The sequence below is a fragment of the Nerophis lumbriciformis genome, linkage group LG03 (assembly GCF_033978685.3).
Source record: "Nerophis lumbriciformis linkage group LG03, RoL_Nlum_v2.1, whole genome shotgun sequence".
Lineage (NCBI taxonomy): Eukaryota > Metazoa > Chordata > Actinopteri > Syngnathiformes > Syngnathidae > Nerophis > Nerophis lumbriciformis.
Window position 1 is genome coordinate 7,434,287 of NC_084550.2, and position 22,813 is coordinate 7,457,099.

Here is a 22,813-nt window from a genome sequence, read left to right on the forward strand (position 1 = left end):
CCAGGAGTACACAGAGAGCGCGCAGAAAGGCACCGCGCGCGCGCAGAAAGGCGTAGCGCGTGCGCAGAAAGGCACCGCGCGCATGCAAAAAGGCACCCCGCGCGCGCAAAAGGGTGTCGCGTGCGCGCACGAAGTGGAGAATCAGCGCGCGATAACAGTTTTTATGCACTCTGATTTTTGGCACTAATGTGACGCCATAGAGGAGACTTTCGCGATAAAGTTAAAGTAAGAGTGAAAGTTATCCACAAAGCCCACGCCCACCTTCACCGACGTAGCTCGCTAGTAAAGTCCATATCAACGCTTAAAAAAAAAATGCAAAGAATTGTTGTCATTTAAAAGTGAGATTGCCATTTCTAAACAATGTTTTGTGCAGCCCTACTCTGAAGCTATTAGGACTTTCCAATAGTGATTGGCAGTTTGACACAGACGCTTCGGTAAACACTTCAAACTTCAAATAACAGTATTTTGTTCTAAGGCTGTCTAAAATGTTGACGGGACTAGAACCGAGGCCGGCTCTACGTAGGGGCAAGAGGGGGCAGAGACCCTTCAAATAAATGTCTTTTCCCCTCAAATCGAAACTTTTGAAGTTGAGAAAATACATTACTAGCAGTAGTCGAGAAATTCGCTGAAAAAGGGACAGGATACACTCGCACCATCTTCCCCATCCCTGTCCCTCGGCTCTCAGGTTCGGGCGAGTCCGCACGAACACAGACACCTACACCCCTCCCCTCAGCCCTCAGTAAACCAGCGTTGACGAATGTAAACCAGACGAATATGCTGTATGTCATTTCGTCTTGTACAAAACCCAAAACCAGTGAAGTTGGCACGTTGTGTAAATGAAATAAAAACAGAATACAATGATTTGCAAATCCTTTTCAACTTATATTCAATTAATATACTGCAAAGACAAGATATTTAATATTCGTACTGAGAAATTTAATTTTTTTTTGGCAAATAATCATTAACTTAGAATATAATGGCAGCAACACATTGCAAAAAAGTTGGCACAGGGGCATTTTTACCACTGTGTTTCCTTTTAACAACACTCAGTAAACGTTTGGGAACTGAGGAGACCAATTTTTGAAGCTTTTCAGGTGGAATTGTTTCCCATTCTTGCTTGATGTACAGTTTAAGTTGTTCAACAGTCCGGGGTCTCCATTGTCGTATTTTACGCTTCATAATGCGCCACACATTTTCAATGGGAGACAGGTCTAGACTACAAGCAGGCCAGTTTAGTACCCGCACTCTTTTACTACGAAGCCACACTGTTGTAACACGTGCAGAATGTGGCTTGGCATTGTCCTGCTGAAATAAGCAGGGGCGTCCATGAAAAGGAAAGCAACATATGTTGCATCCTGTTAAGATAGAGTTCAAGGGTGGACCCCGGGATGCAGAGAATGGAGGCAAGGGACGCGATAACAAATGAAAATATTTAATAAGTCCAAAATGGTAACTAAGGGTGATGGGGCAAAAGTGCACACCATGGGAAATATAACAAAAGTAGTCTCTTTCAGAGGTTGGCGGAGCAAAGGTCAGGACGCACACAGCGTGGCAAAAACTAGTCCTCTCAAAACAAGGTCGCTAGGAAAACAAAAACACAACGAGGTCAATATTACAGAAATATGCGAAGGCAACATACCAGGGAAGCAGAATCAAGGTAGCACATGTCAGAGCGGAGTTCAGGAACAATAACCGGCGGGGACCAGCTGGTGGAGACGCGCTTAAATGCTACCAGGAGGTGATTAGTAGCAGGTGTGCCTCGTTGGGGACAAAAGACTGTGGAAGAAACTGAAAAACCAATAGAGAAGGCAGGGAGAAGACAACAAACATAACACATCCATTCCATCCATTTTCTACCGCTTATTCCCTTCGGGGTCGCGGGGTGCGCTGGAGCCTATCTCAGCTACAATCGGGCGGAAGGCGGGGTACAACCTGGACAAGTCGCCACCTCATCACAGGGCCAACACAGATAGACAGACAACAATCACACTCACATTCACACACAGGGCCAATTTAGTATTGCCAATCAACCTATGCCCAGGTGCAAAAAGTCAGTGTTCAAAAACAAGAAAAAAAAATACAAAAATGAGGGGTATTTTATTTGAACTAAGCAAAATGATCTGCCAATAGAACAAGAAAATTCGGCTTGTCAAGACTTTCCAAAACAAATAAAATTAGCTAACCTCAATGAACCTTAAAATACCTTAAAATAAGTATATTCTCACTAATAACAAGTGCACTTTTCTTGGTAGAAAAAAAAAAAGACACCTTTTTGCTCAATATGTTGAAAAATATTCTTAAATGAAGTAAATGCTGGTGCCATTATCTTGACACATCATAATTTTTTTTTCATGCTTGAAATAAGAAATGATTACTTTAAAAAAGTAGTTTTATACTTGTGAGTGTTGATGACACAGCTTTGCAACAGTTGATATTCTAGTTTCAAGCATGTTTTACTCAATATAGGTCATCAAATCTCAGCAACAAGCTGTAATATCTTACTGAGATCATTTAGGACCAAAACCCTTAAAACAAGTAAAACACTCTAACATAAAATCTGCTTAGTGAGAAGAATGATCTTATCAGACAGAAAATAAGCAAATATCACCCTTATTTGAGATCTTTCTTCTTACTTAAATTTCAGTTTTTGCAGTGCAATCATTGTATTTTGTTTTTATTTACGATTTACACAATGTGCCGACTTCACCGGTTTTGGGTTTTGTAAATGGGTGGGACAAGTTCAGAATACACCCAATCACAGTTCTTTAATAGCGTACATATGACAGAGGGTGGGCTTTGGCTATGAAATAGAGCCAAGCAGATGCTGTTCATTGTGAAATGAGGGAGATTAATTTCTCAACCGGCGGCGCCAAAGCGAAATGAGTGGATTTAACGTGTTGTACATCGTAATATGCACCACAACAAAATTAGGCATAATAATGTGTTAATTCCACGACTGTATATATCGGTATCGGTTGATATCGGAATCGGTAATTATGAGTTGGACAATATCGGAATATCGGATATCGGCAAAAAAGCATCTCTACTTTTCAACTTTATTATTGTCTACTATATATCATCATACATTTCCAACTTTTTTTTTTTGTTAAAATAAAAATAATAGTGAACATCTGCTTGACTCATACTTGCCAACCCTCCCGAATTTTCCGGGAGACTCCCGAAATTCAGCGCCTCTCCCGAAAACCTCCCGGGACAAATATTCTCCCGAAAATCTCCCGATTTCCAGCCGGAGCTGGAGGCCACGCCCCCTCCAGCTCCATGCAGACCTGAGTGAGGACAGCCTTTTCTTTATGACAACAGGGGTGACAAGAACTAAATCATCCAGACTAGAGATACATTGTATTATTATGTTTATCTTACCTAAAAATAAATATATTTATTAATAAATAAATAAAAATACTATATTTTGCTAAAAACATCAAAATGAATTGTATTTTTATTTATTTTTTTCTGACTCCTTATTACATCCAGCCATATAATTATACATTAAAATAAACATATTTGAAATCATTAATTTTAAATGATCATAATAATTCATTTAAAATGACCATATTTAATTATTAAAATAATTACTTGTTTATCGACAACTTTAGCATTTTATTCATTACATTTTGAAGCTCTCAGAAGCCAAGTTATGTTATATTCCTTAAGATTTATTTATGCAAGTTTGAAGTATCAATTATCTAAACACAGTTTTGTTTGCATACTTTCAGGATGTAGATATATATATATATGTACGTATGTACCGGTATATATATATATATATATATGTACGTATGTATATATATATATATATATGTATGAAATACTTGACTTGGTGAATTCTAGCTGTCAATATACTCCTCCCCTCTTAACCACGCCCCCCCCCCCCACCCCCCCTCAACCACGCCCCCGTACCGACCACGACACCCACCCCCCCACCTCCCGAAATCGGAGGTCTCAAGGTTGGCAAGTATGGCTTGACTTATAATTTCAAAGGAGGTTGACAATAGATTTCACCCAGAAAAACTGGCTGCTCAGTTTTCATAAATATACTGTAAAAAGCTACAGTGCCGTTTTTCCATTCACAGTAATGTGCGTTAAAAACCACAGTATATTTCAAAGTAAATTTTTGGCGACTTAGCTGCCAGTTTTTTTTTTTACTGAAAAATGTTTTTTGTTTGTTTTACAGTGTATGTAAAAAATATAATAATTAATTGCATAGGAAATTGTATAATATTATCTATACATTTATATTCATAAATTATTCACAGCCAAAACTGTGATGTGGCCTTTAGTGAAAATGAGTCACATACGACTGCTTTAAAAAAGTATTTAAGCGCTGTAAAGATAAACGTGTCGTCATTGAAAAACTGTTGTGTTTTTGCATTTTTGGATCCTGGTGGAGCCAGCCAGGAAGAGAGGTCGTTCTGATATGTGGGAACACTTCAACCAGATTGCTTTAGATAAGGTAGGTGTTACGGAAACTCTCTGTGCAGTGCAATATGTTCTTACCTCAAGTTGGTGTTCATTTGGGGTGTCCCGATTACATATTGAAATCAAATATCAGTCCGATAAGAGGGAAAAAAACATTACTTTGGATTGCATCTACAAGCTTTCCTGCAGCGCGTTTCCTTGTCCAAAGGTGGATAGTCAACATCTAAATGTCCTCCAATAAGCACACAATGTTGTTCTTTTCTTGTATTTTAGTCAAGTCATCTACAAAAGCTAAACATGGTCGGCTACAGGCTACTAGATCAGGGGTCGGCAACCCGCGGCTCCGGAGCCGCATGCGGCTCTTTGATCACTCTGATGCGGCTCAGCAGCTTACTTGCTGAACCCCCCCCAATTTTCCCGTGAGACTTCCGGATTTCAGTGCCTCTCGCAGAAAACTCCCGGGATCAATTTTCACCGATTTTCACCCTTACAGATATAATAAGGACGTGCTATGATGGTACAACATTCGGCGCCCTCTACAATCTGTGTTAACAGCGTGCCAGCCTAACAATTGTTATACAAATACATCTTCTGCTTGCACACGTACGTGACAGCAATGCATACTTGGTCAACAGCCACACAGGTTACACTGACGGTGACCATAGAAAACAACTTTAACACTCTTGCTAATAATGCGCCACACTTTGAACCAAAACCAAACAAGAATGACAAACACATTTCGGGAGAACATCTGCACCTTAACGCAACATAAACACAACAGAACAAACACCCAGAATCCCATTTAGCCCTAACTCTTCCGGGATACATTATACACCCCTGCTACCACCAAACCCCGCCCCTACCCCAAGCCTGCTCCCTCACACATCACCCCCCCCCCCCCCCCCCTCTCTCTCTCTCTCTGTGCGACGGTTGAGGTGGGCGGGGTTTGGTAGCGGGGGTGTATAATGTATCCCGGAAGAGTTAGGGCTGCATGGGATTCTGGGTATTTGTCCTGTTGTGTTCGTGCTGATATCGGTTCAATGTCCGGATCGACCAATTCGCAAGGCTCCAATATCATATTAGACGGGGAAATGTTGTCTGGACACCCATAGTATTAGTTGGTAATAAAAAAAAAAGATGAATATAGTTAGGCATTCTTGCTTTATTCACTCGATGTTATCGACTATTTTTTGTTTGTCCAGGTCCGGTGCTTGGTGTGTTCAGCTGAGCTAAAGTATCACGGAAGTACTTCCTCCATGATTCGGCACTACGCCGCCAAACACAGACCTGCCAAAAACAGGGGGACGGCGAACCAAGGTAGGATATTTATGCGTTATGACAACACAACACGGAGGTACCTCGGTTTTTGTGGGTCCCGCTTTTCGTATGATGAAGTTCTCGACAAAAGTGTTCTCCAAAAGATTATGCCAGCCGTCCTTCGCTACATAAAAAGCATATTCTACATGTTTTGGGCCTAAATTAAGTGTTAAATTAGGTGTTATTTTTGTAATATGTCTATTACAGCGCAGTAATTGTCTTGTTTTAGACCAGTGTATATATATATATATATATATATATATATATATATATATATATATTTACATATATATTTACATATATATATATATATACACATACACATAATAACACATACATATATACATATATATATATATACACATACATACATACATATATATATATATATATATATATATATATATATATATATATATATATATATATATATATATATATATGTATGTGTATATTATGTGTATGTGTATATATATATGTATGTGTACGTGTGTGTGTGTATATGTGTGTATAGATATGTATATATATATATATATGTAAATGTGTATATATATGTATGTGTACGTGTACGTGTGTGTGTGTATATATATGTATATGTATATATATATATATATATGTATGTATATATATATATATGTGTGTGTATGTGTATATATATGTATATATATATATATATATATATATATGTATATATATATATATATATATGTGTGTGTATATATATGTATGTGTACGTGTGTGTGTGTGTGTGTATATACGTGTATATGTATATATATGTATATATATATATATATATATATATATATATATATATATATATATATATATATATATATATATATACATATATACATATATATATACATATACACATGTGTTGGCTGTAATAAGGTGGCGTCTTGTCCAGGGTTTACCCCGCCTTCCGTCCAAATGCAGCCAAGATAGGCTCCAGCACCCCCCACAACCCCGAAAGGGACAAGCGGTAGAAAATGGATGGATGGATAGATGTGTGTGTATATATATATATATATATATATATATATATATATATATATATATATATATATATATATATATATATTCATCCATGCATCCATTTTCCATGGATATATGTGGAGCCTATCTCGGCTGCATTCGGGCGGAAGGCGGGGTACGCCCTGGACAAGTCGCCCCCTCATCATAGCCTATATATATATATATATATATATATATATATATATACATTAATAATACATATATATATATATTATATATGTATTTATTTATTTATGAAACAGACGTTTAATAAAAATACAAGCATGTTAACACGTATAGGTTCCTTTCTTTCATGACGACAAGAATGTAAGTTGATGTATTACCACATTCTGATGACTTGCATTGATTGGAATCAGACAGGATTCACAGTAGTACTGCTAACTCCCAAATGTTCTAATGGAGGAGAAAAAAAAGTCGTCCCTTCTGTCCAATACCACATGAAAGTAGTTGGTTTTTGTCATCTTATTTGCCCAGCTTTCATATTCGTTTTTATACACATTTCAAGAAATACGTTGACGGCAAACTCCGTGTCTTGCTGGCTGGTGTGCGCTAGCTTTCTGACTCTTATTTTGTTAGCGCGGGCAGGATGGAGCAGCGCTTTTATTGTGAAGACAGGAAGCCTTTAGGCTTTTGACAGCAGGTTCGGTGCGAAATTCTGTTCAAATAAATACTGTTTCTCGCTTTCCTGACTGCCGTGTTTTAATTACCGGTAATATAGAGTTGGGGGCGGTATAGCTCGGTTTGTAGAGTGGCCGTGCCAGCAACTTGAGGGTTCCAGGTTCGATCCCCGCTTCCGCCATCCTGGTCACTGCCGTTGTGTCCTTGGGCAAGACACTTTACCCACCTGCTCCCAGTGCCACCCACACTGGTTTAAATGTAACTTAGATATTGGGTTTCACTATGTAAAAGCGCTTTGAGTCACGAGAGAAAAGCGCTATATAAATATAATTAACTTCACTTCACGGTTTGCAGCAGCCAGCGTCATTTCACAAAATCCTTGGGTGCCACAAATGTCAATCAAGTGACGTCATAGTGAAGATTGATGATAGCTCATTTTTAGATACATTTTTTTAATGCCTGGCTGGCGATCGACTGACACACCCTCCGCGATCGACCTAATGGGCACTCTGCGCTTTATTAGCACCACAAGTTCAACTGTAAGATAACTCACTAGGCATTTTTTCTTACAGTAATAATTATTTCGGTTTCGGTACAATTTTTATCTTCATCTTACCTTTTGGAACAGATGACAATGGAAAAAAAACCGAGGTACCACCGTACATGACTATCCTTGTCTCTATTCAGTTTCCGTTGAACCCCTTTATGTCTCCATAATTTGCTTTAGTCGACCGAAAGCGAGAGCTGGACGAGGCTCTGGTCAATATGATGGCGAAGGATTCGCAGTCTTTCGCCATCGTGGACGACCGTGGTTTCAAGGAGTTTGTGGCGTTGCTTGATCCTACGTACAAGCTGCCGTCCAGGGGGGCTCTCGAGGACATCTCATCTGAAAGCATGAGGAGTAAAAAAAGACCAAAGCTGTGAGCCTTTTACTGCGGACACGTGGACTCCCAGGAACTCATACAGCAGGTAATGTCACAGCTGCAATGAGCATCGAGCATTTCGGTCAAAGTCAACTCCATGGTGCTGACCAACGAATGGAAATTAAACTGAGTCTTGCTGTTTGCGCCATTATTGCAGCCAGGGGCGCATTAAGTCATTTAGGGGCCCATGGCAAACCACGTCATTGGGGACCTCCACGTAACATGATCACTTACCATTTCTTGGTAGCAACTAACATGCAAGATGCATATTCGAGACGTTTATCTTTTTGTTTTCTTCTGCTAGTTAGTATCACTGATCCCAACACTTGTACTGTAATTGATAGTATTTAATCCATTAAGCCATTTTTGGTAGAGATGTCCGATAATATCAGACTGCCGATATCATCGGCCGATAAATGCTTTGAAATGTAATATCGGAAATTATCTGTATCGGTTTTAAAACGTAAAATGTATGACTTTTTAAAACACTGCTGTGTACACGGACGTAGGGAGGAGTACAGAGCGCCAATAAACCTTAAAGGCACTGCCTTTGCGTGCCGGTCCAATCACATAATATGTATGGGTTTTCACACACACAAGTGGATGCAAGGCATACTTGGTCAACAGCCATACAGGTCACACTGAGGGTGGCCGTATAAACAACTTTAACACTGTTACAAATATGCGCCACACTGTGAACCCACACCAAACAAGAATGACAAACACATTTCGGGAGAACATCCGCACCGAAACACAACATAAACACAACAGAACAAATACCCAGAAGCCCTTGCAGCACTAACTCTTCCGGGACGCTACAATATACACCCCCCACTACTATTTACCAGACTCTCCGTTACAATAGTTTACTACTTGGAGTGCATTAATACTCCCGTATTTGTCATTCTCCACTACAGCTGTGCATCCTGCAGGCAGCAACGCTGCTGCTGTGGACTGGCGCTGTTGTACGTCACCTAACTGAGAAAAAGTTAGGTTTCAACAAAAAAACTGTTTTATCAAATCAAATCAACTTTATTTATAAAGCACATTTAAAATTTACCACAGGGCTAGCCAAAGTGCTGTACAATGGGCAGGTTAAAAGATAAAACGAGTACCGAGCAAACACAACACAAACAGAACACGATAAAAAATAAATAAATAAAATAGAATAAATAAAAACATAAAAACAGGTTCACAGCAGGTGTATTATGGGGCGCCATTGCAGGATGGATATCACTCAGTGTTAAAAGCCATGGAATAAAAGTATGTTTTTAAGAGAGATTTAAAAACAGGAAGAGAGGAGGCTTGTCTAACACTCAGAGGTAGGTCGTTCCAGAGCTTGGGAGCAGCAGCGGCGAAAGCTCTGTCACCTCTAAGCTTCAGCCTTGTGTCAGGGACCGTCAACAGCAGCTGATCGGCTGATCTTAAGGATCGGGTGGGGCAGTAAGGCTGAAGGAGGGCGGAGAGATAGGTTGGCGCGAGGTTGTTTAGACATTTAAAAACAAATAAAAGGAGTTTAAAATTGATTCGATAACGCACAGGGAGCCAGTGAAGGGACGCTAATATAGGGGTGATGTGCTCACGTCTGCGGGTCTGTGTTAGCAGACGAGCAGCAGAGTTTATTCTCCTCTTCATTTTATATGAACCTCTCAAAACCCTCTCTTTTCATTGGGTTTTATCAGTGGTTGGTGTCGGGTCCAAACACTGATGACATCTATTAAACAAGACAAGAAGCAAAGAATTAAACAGAGACATAATTCAATTTGGCTCAGTGAGGAGAAACGTGTACATCTGTACCCTTGTACAGTGTCATCACGCTCTGCCAAAAGATGGCACGCCTCCTTCTTTTATTTGGACCTTCTCTGACCACATGGCCACAGCTGTTTCTAAGGGAAGAGGGTCGTAAACAGTTCACAGTAAAGGTCGTAAACAGTTTACAGAAAGGGTCGGTTCAAAAAAGATGTCGTAAAACAGTTCAAATAGAGGTTCGTTAAACAGTTCAATAAGAGGTTGTAAAACAGTTCAAAAAGAGGTCGTCTGGAACTTGGGCAGATGCTGCCTTCTCTCCGCTTTGTAGTCCTTGGGTTAAAACAATATATTTCTGTCGATTACAATACATGAAAGAAACAGAAACACCTTCATGTTGCTTCCATCCTACACAGTGGAGTTTTACAAGCCTTCTTGGTAGGTTCAAAGACAGATTTTGGTCTTCTCGCTGGGAACTCATTTCAACACAAAGCTTTTGTGACAACTTAGATACAATTATTCGAACAGTTGGCAAGCCAACTTAAGGTACATTACCACCACCCACTGTAATGTTCAGATGTATTTTAGTCCGAATGACTCTCCCATGTCAGGATAAAAAAAAACACATTTAATCCATTCATTAGGTGACTAAATTGTGCCTTCACCACCGACTGCTGTTATTCCTCGTGAACTTTTTCATACGATAAATCTTGCAAATCTAAGAACTTTGCTGCAGTTTTGACAATAATCCTGATTGTTTTTTCTCGTATTTTTTGCTTGTCCAGTAAAATTGGTCACTAGCACTATTTTGTCCGCAGTTATTCCCGAAATTGCCTATCCTCATATAGATGTTCTCATTACTTTCCAATGTTACCTTTTCCTGCCTATGTGTTTTCACTGTGTCTGCATATGTAATATTTCACTCTTTGTGCTTTGATTTTCTGTACTTCTAATTCTTATTTCCTGATGATTACAAACCCTTTAGAACCTGCTGAATGACTTCCCCAACAGTTACAGCATTTGACAGTGACATTGTTTCCACATTCCCTATATTTTTGTTTTGATTGATTGAGACTTTTATTAGTAGATTGCACAGTACAGTACATATTCCGTACAATTGACCACAACACTGCAAAAAGTCAGTGTTCAAAAACAAGAAAAAAATTACAAAAATGAGGGGTATTTTACTTGAACTAAGCAAAATTTTCTGCCAATAGAACAAGAAAATGTGGCTTGTCAAGACTTTCCAAAACAAGACAAATTAGCTAACCTCAATGAACCCCAAAATACCTTAAAATAAGTATATTCTCACTAATAACAAGTGCAATTTTCTTGGTAGAAAAAAAAAAAGAGACCCTTTTGCTCAATATGTTGAAAAATATTCTTAAATTAAGTAAATGCTATTGCCATTATCTTGACATAATGATATGCGCTCGGCATTATGATTTTTTTTTTCATGCTTCCATCCATCCATCCATCTTCTTCCGCTTATCCGAGGTCGGGTCGCGGGGGCAGCAGCCTAAGCAGGGAAGCCCAGACTTCCCTCTCCCCAGCCACTTCGTCCAGCTCTTCCTGTGGGACCCCGAGGCGTTCCCAGGCCAGCCGAGAGACATAGTCTTCCCAACGTGTCCTGGGTCTTCCCCGCGGCCTCCTACCGGTCGGACGTGCCCTAAACACCTCCCTAGGGAGGCGTTCGGGTGGCATCCTAACCAGATGCCCGAACCACCTCATCTGGCTCCTCTCCATGTGGAGGAGCAGCGGCTTTACTTTGAGCTTCCCCCGGATGACAGAGCTTCTCACCCTATCTCTAAGGGAGAGCCCTGCCACCCGGCGGAGGAAACTCATTTCGGCCGCTTGTACCCGTGATCTTGTCCTTTCGGTCATAACCCAAAGCTCATGACCATAGGTGAGGATGGGAACGTAGATCGACCGGTAAATTGAGAGCTTTGCCTTCCGGCTCAGCTCCTTCTTCACCACAACGGATCGATACAGCGTCCGCATTACTGAAGACGCCGCACCAATCCGCCTGTCGATCTCACGATCCACTCTTCCCTCACTCGTGAACAAGACTCCGAGGTACTTGAACTCCTCCACTTGGGGCAAGATCTCCTCCCCAACCCGGAGATGGCACTCCACCCTTTTCCGGGCGAGAACCATGGATTCGGACTTGGAGGTGCTGATTCTCATCCCAGTCGCTTCACACTCAGCTGCGAACCGATCCAGTGAGAGCTGAAGATCCTGGCCAGATGAAGCCATCAGGACCACATCATCTGCAAAAAGCAGAGACCTAATCCTGCAGCCACCAAACCAGATCCCCTCAACGCCTTGACTGCGCCTAGAAATTCTGTCCATAAAAGTTATGAACAGAATCGGTGACAAAGGGCAGCCTTGGCGGAGTCCAACCCTCACCCTTACTTCATGCTTGAAGTAAGAAATTATTACTTTAAAAAAAGTAGTTTTATACAATTTTTGAAGCTTTTCAGGTGGAATTGTTTCCCATTCTTGCTTGATGTACAGTTTAAGTTGTTCAACAGTCCGGGGTCTCCATTGTCGTATTTTACGCTTCATAATGCGCCACACATTTTCAATGGGAGACAGGTCTAGACTACAAGCAGGCCAGTTTAGTACCCGCACTCTTTTACTACGAAGCCACACTGTTGTAACACGTGCAGAATGTGGCTTGGCATTGTCCTGCTGAAATAAGCAGGGGCGTCCATGAAAAGGATGTTGCTTGGATAGCAACATATGTTGCATCCATTCCATCCATTTTCTACCGCTTATTCCCTTCGGGGTCGCGGGGTGCGCTGGAGCCTATCTCAGCTACAATCGGGCGGAAGGCGGTGTACAACCTGGACAAGTTGCCACCTCATCACAGGGCCAACACAGATAGACAGACAACAATCACACTCACATTCACACACAGGGCCAATTTAGTATTGCCAATCAACCTATCCACACACTGCAAAAAGTCAGTGTTCAAAAACAAAACAAAAAATACAAAAAATGAGGGGTATTTTATTTGAACTAAGCAAAATTATCTGCCAATAGAACAAGAAAATTCGGCTTGTCAAGACTTTCCAAAACAAGTAAAATTAAAATACCTTAAAATAAGTATATTCTCACTAATAACAAGTGCACTTTTCTTGGTAGAAAAAAAAAGACACTTTTTTGCTCAATATGTTGAAAAATATTCTTAAATTAAGTAAATGCTAGTGCCATTATCTTGACATAATGATATGCGCTCGGCATCAAGCATTTTTTCATGCTTGAAATAAGAAATTCTTACTTTAAAAAAGTAGTTTTATACTTGTGAGTGTTGATGACACAGCTTTGCAACAGTTGATATTCTAGTTTCAAGCATGTTTTACTCAATATAGGTCATCAAATCTCAGCAACAGGCTGTAATATCTTACTGAGATCATTTAGGACCAAAACCCTTAAAACAAGTAAAACACTCTAACATAAAATCTGCTTAGTGAGAAGAATGATCTTATCAGACAGAAAATAAGCAAATATCACCCTTATTTCAGTTTTTGCAGTGTAAATGGTAACACCCGAATAAGTTTTTCAACGTTAATCAATTCATGGTAGTTGTACGTAGTAGTTCATGGTATGTTCTCCACACCTTCCATAACATTACACCTTTTCATATCTTTGACAATTGGAAACATCTTGTCGGCAGTGGAACATGTGATCTCAAAAAATAATTCTAATATCCGATTATGATGTTCATTGGCATTACCTCATCTTCAAAGTACAGTACTGTTGTACCGACTAGCTTCCTCGTCTTTCCACAAACAGTCTCTTCATTTCATTGACATTTTCTCTTTTAATGTATGTCTTTACTTCTTCCAGATTCTCATTTCCTGGGCACAAACACTTTCGGAACAACACATTTGTTAAACACAAAAAAACAAAACCTGTTCTGTTACAACTGGTTTGAAAAGGATATTTTGCAAATGTCACAACTCTTTATCTCAAAGGGTATAATATGTACGGTTATTCCGACTTTGTGCAAAAAAATAACTTTTTAAAGGGGAACATTATCACAATTTCAGAATTGTTAAAACCATTAAAAATCAGTCCCCAGTGGCTTATTATAATTTTCGAAGTTTTTTTCAAAAATTTTACCCATCACGCAATATCCCTAAAAAAAGCTTCAAAGTGCCTGATTTTAACCACCCGTCCATTTTCCTGTGACGTCACATAGTGATGCCAACACAAACAAACATGGCGGAAAGAACAGCAAGCTATAGCGACATTAGCTCGGATTCAGACTCGGATTTCAGCGGCTTAAGCGATTCAACAGATTACGAATGTATTGAAACGGATGGTTGTAGTGTGGAGGCAGGTAGCGAAAACGAAATTGAAGAAGAAACTGAAGCTATTGAGCCATATCGGTTTGAACCGTATGCAAGCAAAACCGACGAAAACGACACGACAGCCAGCGACACGGGAGAAAGCGAGGACGAATTCGGCGATCGCCTTCTAACCAACGATTGGTATGTGTTTGTTTGGCATTAAAGGAAACTAACAACTATGAACTAGGTTTACAGCATATGAAATACATTTGGCAACAACATGCACTTTGAGAGTGCAGACAGCCCAATTTTCATCAATTAATATATTCTGGAGACATACCCTCATGTCAGCAGGCCAGGGAAGCTAGGGTCGATATTCTTCTCTTGATCATCTTCGGGACGGTGTGAGCCAAGACATCCAGGGGGGTTAGCTCGCTCGTCTGCGGGAACAAACTGCCGCCATTGCTTGCCGTGCTACCGAGGCCCTTTGTCCCTGAATTGCTCACACACTCCGGCAAATTCAATGGGGGTCTGGCGGCAGATTTCTTTGACTTTATCGTTGGAAATGCATCTGCTTTGAGTGTCGCAGGATATCCACACGTTCTTGCCATCTCTGTCGTAGCATAGCTTTCGTCGGTAAAGTGTGCGGAACAAACGTCCAATTTCTTGCCACTTTCGCATCTTTGGGCCACTGGTGCAACTTGAATCCGTCCCTGTTCGTGTTGTTACACCCTCCGACAACACACCGACGAGGCATGATGTCTCCAAGGTACGGAAAACAGTCGAAAAAACGGAAAATAACAGAGCTGATTTGACTCGGTGTTTGAGAAAATGGCGGATTGCTTCCCAAAGCGACGTCATCGCTCCGAGAGCGAAAATTAGGAAGGCGTTTAATTCGCCAAAATTCACCCATTTAGAGTTCGGAAATCGGTTAAAAAAATATATGGTCTTTTTTTCTGCAACATCAAGGTATATATTGACGCTTACATAGGTCTGGTGATAATGTTCCCCTTTAATATCCGAAAAATACTTTCTGTATTTCTATATTCTAACAGGGATAATAAACATGTGATCAAGAGCCTCGCAACCAATGTATAGAGTCTGGACCTTTGATCAATAATAAAACGTCTCCAGAAAGTGTGTCAGACCTAAACCTTCAGTGTTGGTTTATTTTGAATGGTATTGATTGGGGGGGGGAAATCAAAATAGTAAACCAAAGCGTTATCATTTCAAATGTTACAAAACATATATTCAATATTTGCAAAAATATAATAATGACATTGATGTTAATTGCCTTTTTTGTAATCAGCAACCTAATTCTGTGATTTTCTTCTGGGTTGAAGTGAAAACAAATATAAACAAAAAAACTAACACAACAAAGAAACAATATGTTTTTGTTACTTTACTCTCCAAAAGGTCCATAGCCATACACAGGCAATCTTCTCATCCTGCTTGATAAATATTCCACTCAAAAATGCAAATAGGCCAAGAATTCACCAAGACTTTATGAATTTCACACGGACCTTACTAACAACAATCACTATCAGGAAGCAAAAATTAAAAAAAAGCAATAAAGACCATGGATTTTCTCAGTGACCTCAACATGAACAAAATATTAGAATAACCATGCTTACTTATGTTAATTTGTGCTGTGTTTTCTGTTTTTGTATAGTGTTTTCTGTTTGTATGATTTTTATTTTGTGCAAAACACTGTTGTCTTATGTATGTATAAAAAATAAAATAACATTTGGGGAAAAAAAACATTTTGGAACGTTTTCCTGAATCAAATCTGCACATGCGTAGCAACATGGAATAGTCCGTTGCGTGAGAAAGGAAAACCAAAAATGCACAAATGTTATACAGTCGTTCAGGTAGACCAGCAAAGATTTCAGCCACAACTGCCAGGAAAATTGTTCGAGATGCAAAGAAAAATCCACAAATAACTTCAGCTGAAATACAGGACTCTCTGAAAAATTGTGGTGTTGCTGTTTCAAGATGCACAATAAGGAGGTACTTGAAGAAAAATGGGTTGCCTGGTTAAGTGGCCAAAAAGTTAAATTTTGGTCTCCTCAGTCCAAATTACTTTGTTCCAGAAGTTTTGAGGCTTGTCTCTGTGCTGTTTGGCGTAATGTAAGCGGGATACTGTGTGACATTTGCGCAGAAATTACTTTCTTCTGGCGACTCGACCATGCAGCCCATTTTTCTTCAAGTGCCTCCTTATTGTGCATTTTGAAACAGCCACACCACAATTTTTCAGGGAGTCCTTTATTTCAGCTGAAGTTATTTGTGGATTTTTCTCTGCATCTCGAACAATTTTCCTGGCAGTTGTGGCTGAAATCTTTGCTGGTCTACCTGAATCCCTCATTTTCCACTTCTTATTCAGCGTTTGAACACTGCTGATTGGCATTCTCAATTCTTTGGGTATCTTTTTATACCCCTTTCCTGTTTTATGCAGTTTAATTACCTTTTCTCGCAGATCCTTTGACAATTATCTAGCCTTCCCCATGACTCAGAATCCACAAACATGTGTGCAGCACTGGATGAAAGATGCAATGGTCTGTCAGAAGCCCAGAAACTCACTGACCTTTTATACACACACATTAATTACAAGCAAACAGGTCACGGGTGAGGATTGGAACCTTGATTAGCCATTCAAACCTGTTTGTGTCCACTTTTGTGCATGTTATCAGATCAAAGTCACTGGGGTATGTCAACTTTTGATCAGGGTCATTTGGGTACTTTCATTTGTCATTTTGATTTAAAAAGAGTAAACACAGTTGTATGCCAATAAATAGCTTCACACAACTATTAAGCATGAGTGGAAGAAATGTTTTTGTGTTATCATTCATATTCTCTGAAGAATTGCCAAGAAATCCTAAATTCTCCCAGGGTATGTAAACTTATGAGCACAACTGTACCTTAGTTGTCATTGCTTTTCTGAAAAGGTGTATATTGTGTACGTGTTCCCTTGTTCAATAGCATATTGAACAAGCACACCACACAGCTGTGGGGCGGAGGCTTTGAGCACCCTGGGGCTCACACCGTCAGGACCCGCGGCCTTGCCTGTTTGTAACTTATTAACCTGTGCGACTGCAGGACTGTGTGTCTGACAGGCTGGTCAGCAACACCGGGGCCTCGCAGGGCACAGTCCTCTTCACCATCTACACCACCGATTTCCACTATCACTCAGAGTCCTGCCACCTTCAGAAGTTTTCTGATGACTCTGCGATAGTGGGGTGTATTGAGGACGGTGATGATGAGGAATACAGGGCACTGGTGGAGGCCTTTGTCACATGGTGTGGAAAGAACCACCTCCAGCTTAATGTGACGAAGACCAAGGAGCTGGTTGTGGACCTGGGAAGGAGGAGGAGTACTCCGGCGACCCCTGTTTCCATCAGGGGGGTGGATGTGGACATGGTTGAGGATTATAAATACCTCGGTGTACACATGGACAACAAGCTGAATGGGTCAAAACACGCTGAGGCACTCTACAAGAAGGTACTTCCTCAGGAGGCTAGGATCCTTCAACGTGTGTACAAAGATGTTGAAGATGTTCTACGAGTCGGTGGGGGCGAGCGCCTTCTTGTACGCCGAGGGACGCAAACAGACTGGACAAGTTGGTAGAGAAGGCCAGTAACGTGGTGGGAGTGGAGCTAGACTCACTGGCGGTGGTGTCAGAGGAGAAGTCTAGCAAAGCTCCTAGCCATTATGGACAACACCTCCCACCCACTACACTCGGACCTTTTGGAGAGAATGAGCACGTTCAGTGGAAGGCTCAGACTCCCAAAATGCAACACGGAACGACACAGGAGGTCCTTCGTACCGACAACCATCACACTGTATAATGCATATGTTCCTTGACTGCACTTAAATGTAGAGTATATGTAGAACATATTTATATATTATATATGTAATATATTATATTATTTATTATAATTATTGTCTATTGTGAGCGAACTGTGGTGCTGAATTTCCCCCAGGGAATGAATAAAGTACTTTCTATTCTATTCTATCCATTCTATGTTTTGTTCTATTTTATTATTATCATATAATATGCTATTTGGAACCAGCTATACTTTTCTGTTGCTTGCATAATTAATTGTGATTGCACTGATTCATTGCAAATTGTAAACCGTGTTTGTTTATAAATAGTTATTAGGGCCCGCATGGCCCATTGTAAAAGGAATCCCAACGGGAGTCCTTTTGCAATGGGACATAAGGACCTATTGTTTTTCTAAGGTTTTATTATTATTCCGCCGCCTCTTTGAGCACTAATTTGACCCACTTAACATGCTTCAAAACTCACCATATTTGACCCACACATCAGGACCTGCGAAAATTGTCTTTTGATAAAAAAACCGAACCCCAAAACTCAAAATTGCGCTCTAGCGCCCCCTAGAAAGAAAACTGCTTATAACTCCCAGTACGAATGTTGTAGAGACATGAAACAAAAACCTCTATGTAGGGCTCACTTAGCCCTACTTTTCATTAATTAATTTCCTCGGGCAAAAATCAACAGGAAGTTGGCAATTCCCCCTTCAAGACAAAAATTTACTAAAAACAGTCACTTTTGCCTCTTTGAGCTGTAATTTGACCCCCTTAACATGCTTCAAAACTCACCGAACTGAACACACACATCAGGACTAGCAGAAATTGCGATCTAATAAAGAAACCTAACCCCAAATTAAAAAATTGCGCTCTACAGCAATTTTTGAATAAAACGGAGAAAAAACTGCTCCTCGGAAGAAAAAAATGACAAAACTGCCTGTTACTCCCACTGGGAAGGTCGGAGAGACATGAAACAAAAACCTCTTCGTAGGTCTCACTTAGACCTACATTTCATAAATTGACAACCCCCAGCAAAAATCAACAGGAAGTTTGCTATTCCCCCTTCAAAACAACATTTTTGTAAAAACCGGTCACCTTCCTTCAAAAACGAACTCCTCTGAGCGCGTTTGTCGTTTCGCCTTCAAACTAACACAGGAGAGAGATTGAACCCTTGTGATTACAACAACAGAAGCGCTTTTTTTATAACTGCTCCGGTTTTGATTTTATGAGCCTTCAAAGAACCGCTGCGCTGCTGTTTTTGTAAGATGGCTGCTTAAAAGCAGGAAGCACCAACATGCCCACACAATGCAGACAAGGTAGGTACACTAGACAAAAGTCTTGGGACACTTCAGACTACAAGTAGACAAAAGTATTGGGACACTTAGGACTAGCACCTGCCAAATACGCGGGCCCAGTATATGTAGAATATATTTATATTATTTATATATTATATATATAATATATTATATTATTTATTATAATTATTGTCTATTGTGAGCGAACTATGGCACTGAATTTACCCCAGGGATCAATAAAGTACTTTTTATTCTATTCTATCTATTCTATATTTTGTTCTATTTTATTAACATATCATGTGCTATTTTGAACCAGCTATACGTTTCTGTTGCTTGCATATTTAAATGTGGTTGCACTGATTTATTGCAAATTGTAAACCATGTTTGTTTATAAATAGTTATTTTAAAATGATCTTTAGCGCTCATGTTGAGCAGTCTTCAGTATTGCCGCATTATGGCAGCAGTGTAACGTCGTGGTGCATTTAGGCACCATAAAAATCAACCGAAGAAGAAAAAGGCGGAAGTTAGCGACGGGTCCAAAAAAAAAAAGGCAATTTTACCGGAATAGCCCGAAGCTAAAATCTCTTCCATAAGGACGAGAAGTGTAACCGACTGGAAAAAAATCCTTCAAAATGTTTAAGGAGTTTATAAAGGAGCGACTAATGGTGGCAGCCGATGAGATAATTGCGCTGTTTGAAAGAACGATAGTGTCGTACGAGGAAGAACTTTCTCGAACAAAAGAGAATGAGCGACACCGACAACAACTGGAAGCTTTTAGCAAGACTCAAACTGTGCTACACGATGAAGGTATGTTATTATATTAACTAACGACAGACTTCATCGTCCTAAATGTGTTCTATCTAAAAGGTGTCGCCCCAACACACACAAAAAAAACAGGAAATGATAGCATCTCAGTAACTGTACGTCTAGTGACAAACAAAAATGTGTTTTATGTTGAAAAATAGAATCACAATTCCCACAGGGTGTCCCAGAAATTGTTAATCGTAAACAAATTAATATTGGAAAAATTATTTGATAATAGACTTCGTGGCTTCATTGAAAAGCACAAATTATTATCTGATTGTCAATATTGGTTCCGTCAAAATAGGTCAACTTCATTAGCTCTAAGTGATTTAATAGAGAACATTACTAATGGTATCGAGAAGAACAAATTTGTTATAGGATTTTTTATTGACCTGCAAAAGGCTTTCGATACCATTGACCACCAGATTTTGGTAAGCAAACTGGAAAACTATGGCATAAGGGGATTGGCAGGGAAATGGCTGAAGAGCAGAGGTGGGTAGAGTAGCCAGAAATTGTACTCAAGTAAGAGTACTGTTACTTTAGAGATGTATTACTCAAGTAAAAGTAAGGAGTAGTCACCCAAATATTTACTTGAGTAAAAGTAAAAAGTATGTTGTGAAAAAACTACTCAAGTACTGAGTAACTGATGAGTAACATACACACTCATATCATATATACATATATATATATATATATACTGTATATATATATATATATATATATATATATATATATATATATACATATACATTGATATATACAGTATATCATTTATATGTATTTTGCTGTTTTTGTTTACATGTTAAAGGTGTTTTAATGAATATACATGCATGTTTAACACATATAGATTCCTTTCTTTCATGAAGACTAGAATATAAGTTGGTGTATTACCTGATTCTGATGACTTGCGTTGATTGTAATCAGACAGTAGTGATGATAACGTCCACGTTTTCAAATGGAGGAGAATAAAAGTTCCTCCTTTCTGTCTAATACCACATGAAAGTTTCCAGCTTCCATATTCGTTTTTATACACTTTACAATAAATATATTGGCGTCAAACTCCGTAGCTTGCTAGCTTGTTTGCGCTGGCTTTCGGAGACTCTTGTTTTGAAAGCGCAGGCGCGATGGAGCGGCACTTTTATTGTGAAGACAGGAACGTCCTCATGTGCGGCCAGTCTTTAGGCTTTTGACAGGATGTACGGCTGAAATAAAAAAGTATCTTTTTTCCTTCACACTTTTGATTGATTGATTGGAACTTTTATTAGTAGATTGCACAGTACAGTACACATTCCGTACAATTGACCACTAAATGGTAACACCCCAATAAGTTTTTCAACTTGTTTAAGTCAGGTCATGTGACCACCTGGCTCTGTTTGATTGGTCCAACGTCACCAGAGACTGCATCTGATTGGTGGAACGAAGTGAAACGTCACCAGTAAGGCAGGCATTTTGAAGGTCTGTCTGACAGACCAAAACAAACAAAGCGTGCATTAACAGATCGATAAAAATTAGTAGCGAGTAGCGAGCTGAATGTAGATAAAAGTAGCGGAGTAAAAGTAGCGTTCCTTCTCTATAAATATACTTAAGTAAAAGTAAAAGTATGTTGCATTAAAACTACTCTTAGAAGTACAATTTATCCCAAAAGTTACTCAAGTAGATGTAACGGAGTAAATGTAGCGCGTTACTACCCACCTCTGCTGAAGAGCTACTTGAATGAGAGACAGCAGATTGTTCAGATCGACCAACATCAATCTACACTCATGAACATAACCTGTGGAGTCCCCCAGGGGTCCATACTAGGACCCACACTATTTATAATGTATATCAATGAAATATGTAAAGTATAGTACTGAGGAGATGATAAAGTTAATGACTTGGTTTAATACCAACAAATTGTCTCTGAATTTAAAGGGGAACATTATCACAATTTCAGAATTGTTAAAACCATTAAAAATCAGTTCCCAGTGGCTTATTATATTTTCAATGTTTTTTTCAAAATGTTACCCATCACGCAATATCCCTAAAAAAAAGCTTCAAAGTGCCTGGTTTTAACCACCCGTCCATTTTCCTGTGACGTCACATAGTGAAGCCAACACAAACAAACATGGCGGAAAGAACAGCGAGCTATAGCGACATTAGCTCGGATTCAGACTCGGATTTCAGCGGCTTAAGCGATTCAACAGATTACGAATGTATTGAAACGGATGGTTGTAGTGTGGAGGCAGGTAGCTTTTTGTATTTTTTATTCTTGTTTTTTAATACTGACTTTTTGCAGTGCACAATGTATGTTTTTTTTGTATTGTTTGATATCAATAAAATATTGATATTTCTATAGCCTGTGAAAAATATAGACCAGGTGAAAAAAATGATTAAATGTTAATATTTTTATTTCAAATGTAACCTCCCTCTGATTATAATCCCCTCAGCTATCAAGGCAGAAAGGAAATGTCAACTCACTCATGGAAAACACTCAGTCGAGGTAAATTAAAATTCTAAAATCACAAACACC

The 22,813-nt window shown here is 39.5% G+C and overlaps 1 protein-coding gene across 3 annotated transcripts in view; it reads left to right on the forward strand.

The window, feature by feature from the left end:
- The window catches only part of LOC133578402 (uncharacterized), a 61,774-nt gene that overhangs the window by 30,871 nt on the left and 8,090 nt on the right, over window positions 1–22,813 (forward strand). Inside the window, exons 3-6 of one of the 3 annotated variants that reach the window (XM_061932825.1) lie at window positions 4,413–4,471; window positions 5,640–5,754; window positions 8,135–8,376; window positions 17,474–18,348. In XM_061932825.1, the coding sequence (XP_061788809.1) occupies window positions 4,413–4,471; window positions 5,640–5,754; window positions 8,135–8,331 (371 nt within the window). In that variant the 3' untranslated portion in view covers window positions 8,332–8,376; window positions 17,474–18,348. Of the gene's footprint in view, window positions 1–4,412; window positions 4,472–5,639; window positions 5,755–8,134; window positions 8,377–17,473; window positions 18,349–20,014; window positions 20,308–22,813 lie in introns of those variants that run through there. The other 2 variants (XM_061932815.1, XM_061932833.1) reach the window with 2 other exon arrangements.